The following is a 17,673-nucleotide window of genomic DNA, read 5'->3' on the forward strand; positions in this document are numbered from 1 at the left end:
GGACATCTAAAGTGTGTAAGGAACCTCTTGGATCGTTAAAAAACTATGCCAGTAAGGCAAATGGGGAGAGCTGGAGGTGCGTGGACAAGCTGCTACATTTGAGAGAAACACAAAAAGGCAAAAATGGCGACAAAACTTACCAGTGCCCATCAGTGGCGATTGCACTCCTCGCGGCAATGGATTCTGCCGAGGAGTGTCACTGCCGTTGGTTAAAAGCACTTACCCAGTAGGGCAACCAGCCAATGGGGTGCCGGCTGGATGCTGGGGTGAGGGTGTGTAGCTCATGGGTGAGTAACAATCATGGCTATAGGTGGGGAGAGTTAAACCTATAGCGGGAGGGCACATCATGAGTCAAAATAAACCTGTATGTGTGTGACCTCTGGGAGAGGCAACATGGCTTAAAAAATGGATGACAGAGGAAAGTGGCAGGACAGGCATGGTTGCGACCCAAAGTAAGCGCCAAAGAGAGTAACAAACGACCAGATTTATGGTGGCATGGCTGAGCAAGCGGCTCTACATACCCTATGGTGATAGTTCGGCCAGCATGTGGACGTTTCAATATACATATTGTGAACATAACAAACCTAATAGGTGCACAATGATGTCAACTGGGTGGTGATCAAGTCATACATGACACATGGATGAACAAGCGGCTTAGCACAGCCTATGTTGATAGCCAGGCCAGCATGTGGACGTTTCGATATGCGTGTTGTAAACAAAACGAACCTCTAGGTGCACAATGATGTAAACTAGGTGGTACTCCGGTAATAAATGACCCGACCAATGACTAAACACATATTCAACAAGTTCTAACTGAACCAGTGCACTAACCCCCTCCAATCAATTATTTCACCCGACTACTTTGTATATTAGTGTATATTGTTGATTCCTACTATTGTATATTTTTGATTGTTATACCTGTACACCTCTATGCTCATTCTAAGATTGCATTATCCCATTATCTGTAACTACGCCGTGATACCCCCGGGTCTGGGCGTATAACAAATGTAATAAAATAAAATAAAATATAACGTATCAATGTGCAATGACTCAATGGCTTACATATGAGTGTTACATAATGGTACATGAGTGCCAGAGAGCAGAATGAATTAACCATAAAAAACTGCATTGATGGTGCATGTTACAACTAGTGTGATGTAGTGGATGAAGACAACGCCTAGAGCATTGCTGATTATGTCAAGGGTGCCCGGTGACCCTATGGGGAGTATAGAGCATACTATAGGGCTCTGGGATAGGCATTGATCAGTCCCAAAAATGTTTCCACTCTACAGTGATATTTAGGCCAGTATTCACTGTGTCCAGTCTGTGGACCCATTTTTGTTGAAGCCTGGTGAGGGCTAAATTGATATTGCCTCCTCTTTTTTGCTGTTGGAGTTGTTGCAAGATGGTCCATGTCAGTTGCTCGTGGGTGTGGCCTTTTTTGCTGAAATGTTCAACTAAGGGTTTGTCTTGTATTGAGTTTCTAATACAAGATCGATGTACGCTTATCCTCTGTTTTATGGGTCTGATGGCCCAATGTAGATGAGGTTGCAAGGACATTTGATCACATAGATGACATTTTTGCTCTCGCAGTTCGTGTGCTTTTGCATTGTCCAGATGAAGTTTTTGTGGGTGAACGTCTTGCTGGTCTTGGTGTAGCGACATGCACTTGTCACAAGAATAATGTCCTACTATGGGTGGTAAGCCCCATAGAGTAGGTTGTTGTTTTTCTGGTTCCAGAAACGTATGCAGCAGGGAGTCTAAGGTTCCTATTCTTTTTAAAAGCGAACAGAGGTTTTTTGTTCAAAGTACCTTTATTTTTTATCAGGTGCCAATATTTGTTTAAGGTGGTCTTGACCAGGTTACTGATGGGGTTGAACGTGGTGACACAGACCGTCCGGTCTATGGGGTCTTTGGTCCTCGCAGTCAAGCAAATTGTGCGATCAGTATTGGCTGCCCTTTTCCGAGCCATTCTGATGGATTTTTTGGGGTAACCTCTTTCACTCAGACGTGTCTGGAGTAGTTTAGCGTGATGTTTGAACTTATCTTTTTCTGTTGAGCCATGTTGCCTCTCCCAGCGGTCACACACATACGGGTTTATTTTGACTCATGATGTGCCCTCTCGCTATTGGTTTAACTCTCCCCACCTATAGCCATGGTTGTTACTCACCCATGAGCTACACACACTCACCCCAGCACCCAGCCGGCACCCCATTGGTTGGTTGCCCTACTGGGTAAGTGCTTTTAACCAACGGCAGTGACGCTCCTCGGCAGAATCCATTGCCGCGAGGAGTGCAGTCGCCACTGATGGGCACCAGTAAGTTTCGCCGCCATTTTTGCCTTTTTGTGTTTCTCTCAAATGTAGCAGCTTGTCCAGGCCCCTCCAGCTCTCCCCACTTGCCTCACTGGCATAGTTTTTTAACGATCGAAGAGGTTCCTTACGCACTTTAGATGTCCAATGCATTTCCGTCATGACAGTGTGACCGCTCACCGCTGCGGCTCCCCTTTAGGTAAACTGCAGTTTTTCAGAGCAATTTGTGGGCTGCGTGTGATTCTTCCATACTTACCTCACATAGATGTTTAAAAATGCTATGTCTTTAGTTGACGTCACACCCTGCATGGGCTAACACCACGGCGACATGGAATACCCCGGTCTGCGCCAACACACGAGACACGGGCACCGCCATGTGAAACTACCTCTCCCACCACGCTTGCTTTGTTAGCGTTTTTAACCACTTTTTAACCTCGTTCTCTATACTTTTGACCATAGTTAGCGGCACCCCAAGCCTAGAATTCACTTCAGTTTTCACACTTGATTCCTGCAGTCGGCGGGATATTTTAACTGATAGCCCAAACACTATTAGGCTATGACTGTTGCACCACACTTTGGTCATACACGTACCACTCCCGCACAATCCCACACTGGATGTGCCTTGGACCATGTTGTGCTCAGACACGGTCGACCCAGAGTGTGAAGCTAACGGTTTGCCAACCATTTCTTTCACAGCTCCCAGAGACCTAAGGCTGTAGTTATCTGCCATTGTGACCCGATTTGTACGAGTCCTCCCATGCCACCTGCTGACATGCTTCTCAAGAGTCCGACACCCATAACAGGAATCCAAGCACAGCGTCCCCGCTGCACCACAGCAGACGGTAAGCTGTTCCATGGAACTACACCACCTGTGTATTTTAGGCACTAATAAGCCATTATTCATTAATTATGAAATTAATAATTGATTCCCTGAGATCCTTACAGCTATCCCTTCTCCCACAGATTACCTTTACGGACAGCACCACTACCAATGATTATCCTGATGAAGGCCACCACCAGCTCGGGCTCTCACGCAGCCCAGTTTGGCCGAAACACTTCCGTGTCGATGTTTTGTGGCACAACCCCTGTGTATATGTGTTTATAGATAGTGTTGTGTACATTATTGTGTTGAGTACCCCCGGACCTACCACAGTCCTGGGTTGCACCTTGTAAAAATTCTATGTCACTACTTACCTGTACTGCATACTCGTGCATCACTGTGGAAACTGTTCCTCAACAATTTAAGAGGACGATACTCACCTGTATTTCCCCTGTCAAATCACCGTCTGTCCAAAAAAAAAAACTTTCGTGCTTATCGAAAGTCTTGTAAATGTTTAAATACATTCATCTGTGCAAAATCGTTTTGAAGGAAAAATAAAATAGCTTCAAAACTAGACAGCTGTCTATGGATCTCTCACCCTGATTTCTAGCATTTTGCATACAGGTACCCTCCTGGGCATATCAGGACTCCTCCAGGCGCCCTTTATATATTCTTATATTGAAGAGCATCAATGAAGAACAAACTGCACAACTGAAAAATGTGTTCGTTTCCAGGATGACATTGTCAGCAGGATAAGGTAAAACCTGTCCAGCTCATGTTGTGTGCAATAGATAAATAATTCTTAGTTGTCCATTAGAAAGGACAAAAGGACAAGACGGACGGGAACTAAAAAGGGCTCCATGTATTTTCTTGCATTGCCCATCACAAACGTTTCTTGCTCAAGGTGCGCTTCAGATACGAAACTGGAACACATATTGTCCATGTATAAATAGGCACAATTTCATTGGGAGGCTACAATGTGGATTCTATCAAGAGTCATCCCAAACAGATTTAGAGGCCTAATATGTCAGTTTCCAGGAAACTGGCAAGTCCGGTTAGTATTGCTGGCCAGCTTTGTGTGCTCTACAACCATTTGTCATACCTCAGGGATATAAAGCTAGAGTCCCTCTCTGTAGTCACGACAACACAATACCCTGCGATTGACTGGAACTATAGCAACATGCACATAGCAGCTTCCCATAAGGGAATGGCATGGACAAGCATGCCGGGTTGACAGACCAGCTTCGACATCTTGAAGAATAAGCGCTGTAGAACACAAGAGTTTAGATATTTAAGCCTCAAAATCAGAGAGGACGTGGTTATTCTCACAATCAGGATGTGGCCCCTTCTCCCTTTTGGGAACATTTCCGATTAAATATCTTTTTCTGCCACCAAATGTGGGTACTCTGTATTGCCTGGATGGAGGCAGCCAGAACACTACGATGCCAAGATACCAATCTCTTGGTCATCACCCGCTTCTAAATGTAAAACATGTGTCGATCGTCGCTTTTCGATATATGGCCCTCGTTTTTGGAATGCATTACTGGTCTCTCAAGGAACCCTTACTTCCTTTTTGTATTTTGGAAATCCTTGAAGACTTTTCCTTTTAAATAACTGGTGGTGTCATGCAGTCTCATTGCTTCATTTCTTATAATTGATTTCTCCTGCGTCTAGATGCGGTTTATTCTACCTGGAGCACAGTACAAATGTAGAAAACAAAACATGACTGAAGTACTATGGTTGTTGAAACACAAGTTTACTCATCCACTAAGCCACTGAGAATAAGGTTGCATGCATGGACAAGAAAACTGAGAAATCGGCTTTCTGCTATCACATAATTTATGAGACCTGAAGAAGCACTGAGAGCAAAACACGTGTTGGTTCATTTCTGAAGGATAACAAATTATGATCTGGATTGGAAAAAAATCAAATATATAAAGATATGCAAATTTGTTTACCCCCTTTCAGTTTGGGATATTCAACTATTGTGACAAGAAGGTGCATTGGAAAAGCCCAACCTCTTGTCCCTTAATGTAGTCCTCAAGTTAACACCACGCACTTCAATTTAGCACATAGCAGAATCGCTTTTAATTTTTTATTTGAAGTAATTAACCAACATCCCATCACCTCCAGGCTTGTTGACTGGGATTATTGCAAAGCAATAACTATACAGGAAGTCCAAGGTGCAACATCTAGGCCAGAACGAACCCAAAATGGTTACCATAAATCAGCTCACTGGAGCATTGGCTCTGAAGCCACATCCAATGCGTAACTATTAGGGAGAATTTTCATTTCTGTGCTAATTCCCTTCTACTTTAGAGACCCCCACCTCTTTTGCTGGACTTAGGGCTTGTGATTTTTTCCTCCTGAGTGGGTGGGACCTTTTTCTCACTTCCTTGTGTATTCTTCCTGACTAGGATTTTTGTATTTCACTGTTTTATGGAGTCTGACAATCTCCATAGGCATCTGCTTTTTGCATGGCGACACACACCACCTTAGGTGCAGTGCCACTAAGAAGCCCCCTGGACTTCTGTGAATGTTTAATTACATTTTCTTGTGTGAACTTCAGTTCCCAAGAACAGTAAGATGACCCCTGTCTTACTTACCTTTCTCTTTGTGGGACCAGCACACACCACCCTATGTGGAGTGCTGTGGGGTCACTTAGTAATTCCCTATCCCACTACTCATGTGACATTTTTGGTTACACCAACATACTTTAAATGGCTGGTGTCAGTGGTTTATTTTTTACTACATGGTGCATTTTTACTGCAGGCTGAATCCTCAGCTGCAGTATAGCACCCATGGGTGACCATTTTCCCAAAATGGCCCCTGTCTTCTTTGTTCACCATTTTGGTTTTGTTAGTTTCTTCTTGGCTTTTATTCTGTTATTTGAAACCAGTTTTAGCCCTTTGTGTTTTGCCTTTGGCAGGCTTCAGCCCTGAAGTGTGTCTAAGAAAGGCAGGAAGCGAGGGAGGGTCCCGAAACTTCCCTGTCCTTTGTCTCTAGGTGTGCATGAGTGAAACCAGTTCTGATTGGCCGCCTGGCTGACCTTAAAGGACAGCCACCCCGCTGTGTGATTGACAGCATAGGCTGCGAATAAAAGGGAAATCGCAAATAAAGCGAGGTTTTTGGGACCAGAGGCACAGTCGAGCACTGGAGAGGAACATCTGAAGCAGAAGACATGAAGAGATGCCAGCAGCACCCACCTTGACCGCGAAGTGCCCAGTGAAGCCCTGCAGCTGTGCTGACCCCATTTTCAAAATCACTGCGAAGACCTGCACCGGACGACTTCCTCCCTTAGGCTAGTGGGACCATCTAGCCTCGAGACAAGCTTCCATTTGGCACAACCCATGACTTGATGTGCCTCATCAGAGCTGCAGAAGCCCAATGCCAGGGGTCCTGTGAACATTTATTTATTTATTGCATTTGTTACTCGCCCAAACCCTTAGGTACCACGGCGATGTTACAGACAGCTTAGTTAAAACATTTCTTGGAAATTGCCAGTCGGGCGCAGTGCATGTGAATACAAAATAATCATACATGACAACTTTAAATGCAGGGCTTAAATACAGTGATATTTCCTGAAGCATGGAAGAGGCTTTTAGTCTTGGTTAAATAGCCACGTTTTCAGAGATTTCTTGAAGCCTGCGAACGTTTGCTCATTTTTGATGGGGAGGGGAAGAGTGTTCCAATATGTGGGTGCGAGATATTGGAAACTACTGCCTCCTGCCTTGGTAGTCTTGTATCGGGGGATGGCTAGGAGTAGTTGACTGTTAGATCTGAGGGTTCTCTTTGATACTTTTTTGGTGATGGCGTGGTTGAGGTAGATGGGGACACATGAGTGGATGCATTTGTATGTGACGCACAGGGCTTTGAATGTGACCCTGGCTTTGATGGGGAGCCAGTGATGGTTTCTTCTAATATTTGAGATATGATCTGACTTCCTTATTCCAAGGGCCGCCCGAAGGGCTTTATTCTGAATAAGCTGTAGTTTGTTTAGATTGGCTTTTGAGGTACCCAGGTAGAGTACGTTGCAGTAGTCGAGTCTGGATAAGATTAAAGCTCTTGCCAGCGTGATACAATTAGTGGGTGTCAAGAATTGGCGACTGTGAGCAATAAGTTTAGCGGTGTAGGAAGTAGAGGAGGAAAGGGCGTTAATGTGCTTGGTCATGGTGAGGTTGGCATCAAGGTAGACACCTAGTGTTTTGACTTGTTTGAGTACTGATATGATTGTGCCATCAATGTTGATGGATGAGTAATCAGGATGTAAGGCTTCTATTTTGGATTGGGAGCCCACAATGAGAACCTCGGTCTTCTCATCATTGAGGCAGAGGCTATTTAGTGCCATCCAATTTTGGATTATGGCATATATTTTATTGATAGTGTCGGTGTCTTGAGTGTAATCTCCCGATAAAGGGATGAGGATCTGGGTGTCATCTGCAAAGTTGGTGTAGATGACACCCATGTCGTCTAGCGCTGAGAAGAGGAGTTTAGTGTATGCATTGTATAATGTTGGTGAGAGACAGGACCCTTGGGGGACACCAATGGGTACTATGATTGGGTTGGCGGCTTCTTTACCTATGGCGACCCTGGAGGTGCGGTCAGCAAGAAAAGATTTGATCCAGGTAGTAGCTTCGGTGGAGAAGTTAAAGTCTTTCGCTAGTGTGGCACACAGTTTATTATGGTCTACTAAATCAAACGCTGCGGAGAGATCGAGTAGGAGGAGGATGCAGAGTTTTCCTGAGTCTCTGATGGTATCCATCTGGATTTTTAAGTCAAGGAGCGCCGTTTCTGTGCTATGGTTGGGGCGGAAACCTGATTGCCTCGTGCCAAGGAGGTGGTTTTGTTCGAGGTGAGTTTGGACTTGGTTGTATGCTAGTTTGTCCAATATTTTGAGGAGAAATGGGACAGTTGTTATTGGCCTGTAATTAGTGGGCACCGTAGGGTCTAGGGTAGGTTTTTTCAGGAGAGGGGTGACCCAGGCTTCTTTGATGCTAGCTGGTACTAGGTTGGCATTGAAGGACGCGTTCACGAAGTTGGTGATAATAGGGGTGAGGGTGTGGGCACAGGATTTGACTACTGATGCGGGGACAGAATCGCCTTTGCAATTGGAGGCTTTAAGTTTGGTGATGGTGTCAAACACTACGTTTTGGGATACTGGTGTGAACTGGAATGGGGAGCTGGTGAATTCCTGGTGTGGTCGATTTAGATTAAGGAGGGCAGGTTTATAGGCTAGTGATTGTTTTTTAGATGTGATTTTTATTTGGAGTAGTTCAATTTTGGCTGTTAGTGCGTCTTGAATAGTGGTGCACCATTCCTTGCTGGGGATGGTTGGGTTTATGGCTGGGGTGGGGTTTTCCAATTCTTTTAAAATGGCAAATAATTCCTTGGTGTCTGAGGTGGCATTGTTGATCCTATTATTGTACGCATTAGATTTATAAGTAATAGTAGCTGTTTTATAGGTTTTGTTTATTTCTTGGTAGGCTTTTTCTGCCTCTGCAGTAGGATGCTTTCTGTAGGTATGTTCACACGCGCGTTTGGTTCTTCTGAGGGCGATAAGGTCCTCATTGAACCAGAAGCTAGATCGCTTGTCTGAGCGTTTTGCCTTGGTGGTGAGCGGTGCTATGGCATTAATGGTTTCAGTGAGGCAGTTGTGATATATGTCAGCTAGGAGACAGGGGTTGTCACTAGTGATCGAGGTGGAATCTAGGATTTTTGAAAGAGGAGGTGTGAGGTTTTCTGGCGTGAGTTTGCGGGCGTTTCTAGTTTCATAGGTAATCATGGTTTTAGGTTTCTTTTGTATGGGTTCGGAGGGATTGATAGTAAATACAATATTATGGTGATCGGACCAAGTGAGAGGGGAGATGGCCTCAATGGTTATGGGTGTATTAAGGGAGAGGATCCAATCAAGGGTCCTGCCTTTGATATGTGTGGGTGCATTAACTAGTTGGCTGAAACCCATGTCCTTCAGGGCGGAGTGAAGTGATTCTGCTTTGGCATCTTGGCTATCATTGAAACCTAGGTTGAGGTCACCCAGGATGATGTATTTCGAGCTAGGTTTTATTAGTGGAGCTAATAGCAATGGAATTTCAGTCTCTGGGTGGTTGTTAGGGCTAGGTGCTCTATAAATTACTATTAAATTAATAGTAGTTTTAGCATTTATGGGAAATTTTACGAGTAGTGTTTCATACCCTTCTATACTTTCGATGGGACAAGATCTAAGCTGTAATTTAGTCTTGACTATAATAGCGACACCTCCTCCTTGTGAGTGGGTCCTATCTGTTCTAAATATGGTGTAGTCGGGTGGGATTGCCAGAGTTAGTAGGGGACCTGATGCTTGATGGAGCCATGACTCAGTGATTACTAGTATGTCGAGCTGTGATTCCATAATGAGGTCGTGCACTTCTATAGCATGTGCCCCTAAGGATCGGGCATTGATGAGCGCTCCTTTGAAGGTGGATAGTGATTTGTTGGGGGTGTCTGGAGCTGGTTTGGAAGTAGTGTTGGGTTTCTGGCTCGGAGTATGGTTTTGATGAGGGGGAAGAGCTCTGGGCCTAGTTTGTTTGGGAGGTGTGTGTTCATATTTGACTGGGTTGGGGTGGTTGAAGGTACGAGACCTTAATCGGAAGTGTCTTGCTACACCTATCACGGGGTTCGAGAATTTTTCAGTATGGCTGTGGTGAGGTGACTCTGAAATGGGCAGTACGTGTGAGCTTGTATTCTGATAGGTCCTAGGGGTGAGACTTGCGTTATTTGGGAATGGGGGAGTAGAGGGAAGGAATGGTGTAGGACAAGGGATAGGGTGATGCCGGGGGCATGCCGGCTTGCTGAGACCGTTATTATGGGGCCGGTAGTAGTGGCCCAAGCAGGGTGTGAGGCTGGGGAGAATGCAAAACGGGAACATGATGAGGGGCAACCAAATTTGCATATTGGATTAGTGTCAGGGCGAGCTGCGATCATAAGGTGCCGCGCTAGCTCCTCAAAGTGGTCTGAAGGCGACCAAGGGGCACAATACAGCAGTCTAATGGTCTGTAGGCGACCAAGGGGCACAATACAACAGTCTAATGGTCTGTGGGCGACCAAAGCACAATACAGCAGTCTAGATGGTCTGTAGGCGACCAAAGGGCACAATATAGCAGTCTAGATGGTCTGTAGACGACCAAAGCACAATACAGCAGTCTAGATGGTCTGTAGACGACCAAAGCACAATACAGCAGTCTAGATGGTCTGTAGACGACCAAAGGGCACAATATAGCAGTCTAGATGGTCTGTAGACGACCAAAGGGCACAATATAGCAGTCTAGATGGTCTGTAGACGACCAAAGCACAATACAGCAGTCTAGATGGTCTGTAGACGAGTGCATCATCTTGTGAAGTCCAAATCCGTCCAAATCTTCGTGGGCATCCAATGGACCCTATCGAATTGGGAAATCTTGATCCAGTCCCTTCACCAGAGTCCAGGACCAAGCAAGCAAGCTTCTTCCAATCAGAGTTTTCGTTCTTCATTGACGCTGAGGAAAAGGCACCAAAACACTTAAGTGCCACTGAAACAAAGGAAATCCATTGCTGGGGAGTCCCTCTCCCGAGCACTGCAGCAGGAGCCCGCCAGACGTCCTCCCTTTCGTCACCACGACCAAGGTCTAGGAACAGGCGTCTGCCAGGCTGTAGCAAGGACAAATCCAGCAGGAACATTTTTCTTCGAATCACAGGTACTGTGGGGCTTGGGGTTTTCACCTTTTAGCCATAAATTGTGCTTCCTGTCTTGCAAAGTACTTTTTGGAGTTGATCCCAACTCACCTGTACTGGCCTAACAGCTTTTGCTCTCTACAACGTAGCTCACTTGAGTTACAGTGATTTCTTCTGAACTTATTAACTTTGTGAAGACTTTATATAAGAAGTGCATCAGAACTATTGACTTTGTCCATTGACTTTAGCTGTCCAAGCTCCCTAAAGGCACTCCTCTGAATCTACTGGCTTTGGCAATACGTGTTCCCTCATAGGTTTTAATTGTAGACGCTATTATTGCTGGGATAAAAGTTTACCTTCCTCCCTTTAGGAGATTGTAATTGTTTTACAAACTATTGAAAGTATGTTCTAAATTTTATTGTAACCTTTCCTTCCTTAATCAGCTCAAAAATTGAATTGGTAACAGAAATAAGTGCAATATTGACCTTTACTGAAGTCACTGTGTGCTGGAACATGTGTTAGCATAAGAAAAGCCTTAACCAACTTTTATTGTCTTTTAAAAACTGAATCCAAACTTTGATTGAATGTTACTAGTAGATAACGCTTTTTAAAGAATGCTTATTTAAATCTTGTGTATATTACAAATAAATGTTTATATATAACTAAGTGTGTAAGTGTTCTTTAGTTACTTGTAATTACCGATTTCAATTGTACAGCTCGCATTACTACCCCTCTTAAGATAAGCCTGGCTGCTCAGTCACACCACCAACTTGTGCAGTACAGGCCTATATTAAAAGATAGGTTACCAAATATCATGCAGATAAGTCTTGTGTAGTCCCACACCAGCTGGGCTGCACTAATTCTTACCCAACAGTAACATTTGCTGAAAGCGCAGGGAATATCGCAGGCTAGCCTGGCAGAGTCCATTAATGGGTGCATGTGCCTGAATGCCTGTTGAACCAGAAATGCTCTGAAGATACTAGCCATCTTGACCAGGCCATGGGATGGAAGTCTTTGCTGCTGCCGCTCCTTTAAAAAGTCTGAAATCAGCTCTTTAAACATCTATAATATGAAGAGTGCTTTTTACCTCCCTGGAAGGGTTTGAAAAACATACAGAAATGTCCCGAATTTAATGAACCTCCAAAACAACCTTAGATAATGAAAATGGTGGCATAGATGTCATTTGGTTGATGCCATGGGTACCAACTCGGATTTCTTTTTTGGTTCCCTTGGCACTGCCTTCGCAAACCCCAATTTAGAGGTCACAGCGGCAGTGCCAGGAACAGAAAGCAAATAGGGCTTGCAGAGCGAGGTTTACTTTCTGTATTTTGCACTCGTGTACCGCACCTCTCCTCCTCCACTCATAACATCCACTAGGAGACTATGGGTTAAGGGTGGCACAAGTGATGTGAGCACTAAACACCCTTTGCCCGCTTTATTCACTATTAATTAATGCAGAATTATAGGTGTTTTTCCTCACACGTGATGGCATGTCCTATGAGTTCACCATGCTGTAAAACCATGTGACATTTTCCTACAAACTCACCAGGGGGAACCCAAAGGTTGCGTGATGTCACCAGGTGCACAATGTCAATTGCGGTGCCCCTGCCATTTTCGAGAACGGATCCCCCCCCGGATGGTGATGCCCTTAAAACAACATTGCTTCTCATGAAAATCATGTACGCCAGTCAGCCAAGAAAGCCTGCAACTCAGTAATTCATGAAGCTCAAGTTATTGGCAGAAAGAAGGCAGACTTCAGTTCCAGGTGACCGATGTCATGTCTGTGATGCCAGGGCATAGAAACCGAAGCAATGAGCATCACATTCGGATCCCAAGCTGGGTGTGGTTCCCTTCAAAGGGGAGAGCGGACAGCGAAAGCAGGCCTCCAAAATGCAATCGGAGCACTTCCTTTATTTAAAAATAAAATGTGTGATTATGTGGTCCGGTGCAAGCCACTCATAGGCATGTGTCCTTCTATGGAAACTACCGGAATAACAAAGTGCCAGTGAAGCATAGTATTGCAGCAACATGTCAAATAATGTATAGTCTTATGTGGTCTGGTGGAGTGTGATATTGAGCTTGGATATAGGAGCCTAGCCTACCTTTCATGATCTGCTGAAGCTCCATCTGCAGCGTCTGGATGGCCCGGGCTGGGTGATCCCCCACATTGCGCTTGACGCGGTGAATGGAAAGACGCCCATCCATGGCGGCAGCGACGTCATCGTCTTCCAGGAAGATAACTCTGTTAGTGTGCTCAATGACTGCGCTGCAAAGAGTAGAGTCCAAGAGACATTCATTGAGAGAGCCTTGAAGACACCGCCACCTCCATGAGCCCCGACAATAGAGCAGAGTATATCAACACTCCATAGCGATAAACTCAATACTCATGTAATTAAACAGAGAAGACAACTCGAAAGACAATTCAAATGAACCCAAAATACACCGTTATCCTCTAAAGTAGAGCATTTAGAGCAGTCAGAAAGAAAGTAGAAGTAGTAAGTCATAACCACGTTCAAATTGAATCTCCTGCAGCTATTGAGCAGATCTACAGAGGGGCCATACTTGTGTGCAAATACCCCTGTGTCATCATACTTCCTGATCAGTTACTCTAACACACTGGTGTCTATGATCCATTTGCACCCTGGCCGGGTGCAGGAGCCAATCCGGTTTCTCCAAAACCAGGCTGTATCAACCGATGGAAGCCCGGGTTCGGAGCAACCCGAGTGCTCTCCGCACCCGCCCTTCACCTGGCGCTGCTCTCCCTCCCCCTCCCTGCCATCCCACCCCTAGATGCAGCCCTTGAACACCGACCCCCTCTTACCTCAAAGGGGCTCCTCTGCTCGGGTCGAACCGTTATCTTTGTTTCCTGATGAAAGCCATTGAAACGGAAGAGGAGCTCCGAGCGGAGCCCCGCTTTTCATTTCCATGGCAACCCTGATGGCAGCACTGTGGGCCCTTAACTTGGGTGGTGGGTCGTTACCTACAGCGTTGGCTCACCACCTCTGGACATATCATCTCATTGTGCAGGGGCATTCTGATCAGAATGCCTACACATGGCAGAGCACACTGCCATAATAAGAGATGCCTTTTATTTTAACACCTGAATACTTCCCATTGGTGATAGCCTGTGCTGCTTCAGTCCTGGTCAGGTCAATGAAAAATATATGCTTTGTTTCATATCACAGTTTTGGAAGTGGAACAGAATTTGATGAAAATGCGAAACAAAGAGGTCTTCGTAAGAAATGGGCATCTCACCTTTTCAATCCTGTATTGCCCCTTATGAATGGCAAGGTTTCGCTACAACCTCCCTCCTTCAGTCAGGTCACCAAGCCTGTACACATTCGAAATTCTTTACCCATGCAGTCCCCAAACCACCTTCTCTCCACTGACCACAGGGATGCCCTGTTCTGCGCTTCCTGGAAAGCCCTCCATGTGTGGCCAAAAGGCACAGAAGAGGGCACTGCACACCCTTAAAGGATAGAGCCCTTGCTGCACACTGAAGACACCGTCAGTTTTTATTTAGTAAGTCCAGTGACAGGTAGCAATCATCGTGCCTGGCTACAATGTCATCCACTGCTCACCCACCAGCGTTCTATGGCATGCAGCACGTTGAACTCACTACGGCCACTATAACAGATCTCCTTTTATTTTACAAAAAGGAAATAACAGTAAGAGACCACGTAAGTGTTAAGATGGATTTCTAGAACCTGGCCTGGTGGACAGATTTTAGGAGGCCATCGCAGTTACAGGCAACAGAGATCTGAGAGGTTGGCCAAACCCAATCAATGTAGCAATGGAGAACAGTCGAGGCTATTCTCAGGAGAGTGTGAGTGGGCTCAGTGGCCCTCAATATGTCCACACAATATAGCATACAAAAATTCAATTTGGGCAAGTATAAAAATACAGGTATTTATTCTAGGCCTTCTGCACACATTGAAAAATGATACTAACTTGTAATACAACAATAATAATAATAATAATATCAGGTATCTGAGCGCTGCTTATTATTACCCACAGTGTGTGGTGCTCATTTATCGTCCTCGGAAGGATGAAAGGCTCAGTTTGGCACTTCCGGGATTGGAACCTGCGTCAGCAGGTTCTGCACGGATGTCAAAGCGAGCGCTCTGTGCTATCTGACCAACATAGCTCTATGATACAAATATATACATTCCCCATTAGGTTCATGAATGCATTAAAAGTCACAAGTTAATTCCCTAACGTAAGCAATCCAAACCCTAAGTATGGGGCCCTGTGCCCAAAAGTCACAGGAGCAACAATGTTTCTCCCCAGAATGGAGTCTCTGTAGGCAAGTTATAATTTACTTGTGTTTGTCGATGGATCAAAATACGCTTCAAAAATTTTACTAAGGTAAGTAAATGTTTTGTATTTTAGAAGTTCAGTTACTACCCAGGTGTGACAACCAAAAGGCAGTGGAATAGAAGGTTAGGAGACAAAGGGACGTGTTCCAAATGTTATCCTTTGGAGGACATGGGGGACAGATGCACTGAATTTAGCTACCCACTGGACACCGATTTTCCCAGATGACTTAATGGGTCAACTGGGGAGTTGGATTTCCTGGGGTTGGGTCCGGTAAGAGGTGCCCAGGAGTTGCGGGTTTAAGAATTCTTCTGGTTGGTACAGCTGCAAGATGCAACCACTGGCAATGAAGAAATACAAAAAACACTGATGCAGGCCTCTTCAGGACACTTCGCATGATGGGGAAGGAGAGTTCCAGCGATGGTCTCCGCACACAGGCGGTGACAAGCGTCCTTCCAGTAGCGGTCATAGAAGATTCTGTAGGACAGGATCCCTTAATGCTGGGAAACTGAAATTCGGAAGAAAGACAACCTGTGGCACGAGCTGGCAACTGACACTTTTCTGGATGCAACCGCAGAATGGCTATGGTTCTGGCACAGTAGCCCACAAGAGAGCTGGTCAGTCCACTGAGTGCTCCAGGGACACTTCTGAAGGCTCAGGGTGGCTGGATCCTCGAGAAGGTGTTGAGACTAAATGGTCCCATTAGTCCAATGGCTGAAGCACCGCTCAGAGTCTTCTGAGATCAGGTAGTCCAACAGAGCATCAGACACAGGAAGGGATGACAGGCCTCTTCACGAGTAGTCTTCGGATCTTCAGTCAGCTGTTCTTCTATGAGGGATTTTTGGCGCCAACGCGGATCTAAAGAAACGGCTGCAACGGTCCTCATATACAAAATCAGAGCTCGAAGCAAGCCCAAGCCCACCAATGGTAAGGAACTGCACCATTCAAACAGCCAGTAGTTGTCCAATCAGGGACAACTACCGATTTCACTCTTGCCCCACACCCAGACTCTATGGCACCACAGATGTGGAGTGGGACAGACAGGCCCACCCCCTTCCTGGGACCCATACATACAAAGGCAGCACTAGCCTGCGAAAGCAGCAGCTTTCCCAGGCAAGTGCATGGCCTTATAAGGGATTGCCTGGCCTTGCAAGGCAGGAAGAAAGCCAAACAATTTGGCCTAAGAACAAGCAAAAATCTTGTGGCAGAGCCATTTGACAGCACTAGCCATGTTAAGTAGCTATACACAGTAAATGCAAATGTGCACACTAAAAATAATGCAAATATTGTTTCTGCTGCCCCTAGCTTGTCTTTAGGCACTTATAAACGTAACTGAAAAGCACACAAGTGTAAAAATCTAGGGTGATACAAATGTATCCCCATTGCACTGCATTGTATGATGTGTGCATTGTTAAAAAGTCACAGAATGGCAAAGGAAAACAGTTTCCCAGTACTGATAGTCTGACGGACTGATCAGTTTCACCATAACAAATGAGCAAAAGGGAAGTGAAGCTGAAGGTTTTACTTCCCTTCAGAAACTCAGAACAGGTTAAAAGAACAGAGCAGAAAAGAGAAGAGGTCCACAGAAACTATTGAGGAAAATTTGCACAAAAAAAAGTCTTTCATAATAAGCAATAACTGCAATATCTTAGTAAGGGTAATAACATAGATAAACTCTGAAAGTTGTTGGCAAACCTACATTGCACCTACAGTGTTCCACGGAGCAAGAACTGCTGTCACTCGTAGCCCATGTTTACTTTGCTTTTCGATTAGTCCAGCGTTGCTTCACCTATGCCATCACTTCCATACTTCCCAAATAGGTAATCCGGAATGCTACCACCCATCTCTTCCCCAGGAACACCTACACTGTACACCATAATAGAACCTCTACTCGCACCACTCGTGCCTTCATCCCTGTGAGTGCCCATTTCAATTAGACCATCCTCTGTGAACCATCCTGTTCCATCTGCACCTACCTACTTCCAACCTCTGGGCCCTTGTTCCACCACCTACCATCACCAAATTTAACAGCACTGTGTCTAAGACCAGTAACCAATTATACCTCATCACCCGATTATACCTCATCACTCACTCCAACTCCTAGATCCTTCACATACCTATGCCTGCCATAATGCAGCTTATTCTTCTACTGGGACTTCAACACCTCATGATAAATGTCATCAGTTGTCTTGCGAGGAACACATTTACAAGTCTATTTGCTAATCCCATTTAGACACAGCTCTCCTACCCCTCAATATAAAGAGTGACACTCCGATTACAGAATGTGGTGCAATGCTATATGGCCACAACATAGTTCTTAACACCACACAAAGAGGCACTTGATTTGTCACTTCCCTCTGTATGCAATCCTTCATCATTTCATTAGCCCTTTCCACCAAACCACTGGCTTGAGGATGATGAAATGCAGTCTTCTAACTTTTAACACCCAATTCAGGCATAAAACAATTGTAATTCGCCACTTGAGTCTTCCCATCCGCCTGAAGCACTCCTTGTGCACCCTCTTCTTAAGAAACCCTCT

General features: G+C 45.2%; 1 protein-coding gene across 5 annotated transcripts in view; it reads right to left on the reverse strand.

Annotated features, from left to right (window-relative positions):
• Positions 1 to 17,673, reverse strand: part of GFPT1 (glutamine--fructose-6-phosphate transaminase 1) — a 235,941-nt gene that overhangs the window by 75,591 nt on the left and 142,677 nt on the right. For all 5 annotated transcript variants that reach the window (XM_069618891.1, XM_069618893.1, XM_069618892.1 and 2 more), the window contains one exon: positions 12,920 to 13,083. In XM_069618891.1, the coding sequence (XP_069474992.1) occupies positions 12,920 to 13,083 (164 nt within the window). The remainder of the gene's footprint in view (positions 1 to 12,919; positions 13,084 to 17,673) is intronic.

Source organism: Ambystoma mexicanum, chromosome 10 (assembly GCF_040938575.1).
Source record: "Ambystoma mexicanum isolate Mex_15411 chromosome 10, UKY_AmexF1_1, whole genome shotgun sequence".
NCBI lineage: Eukaryota > Metazoa > Chordata > Amphibia > Caudata > Ambystomatidae > Ambystoma > Ambystoma mexicanum.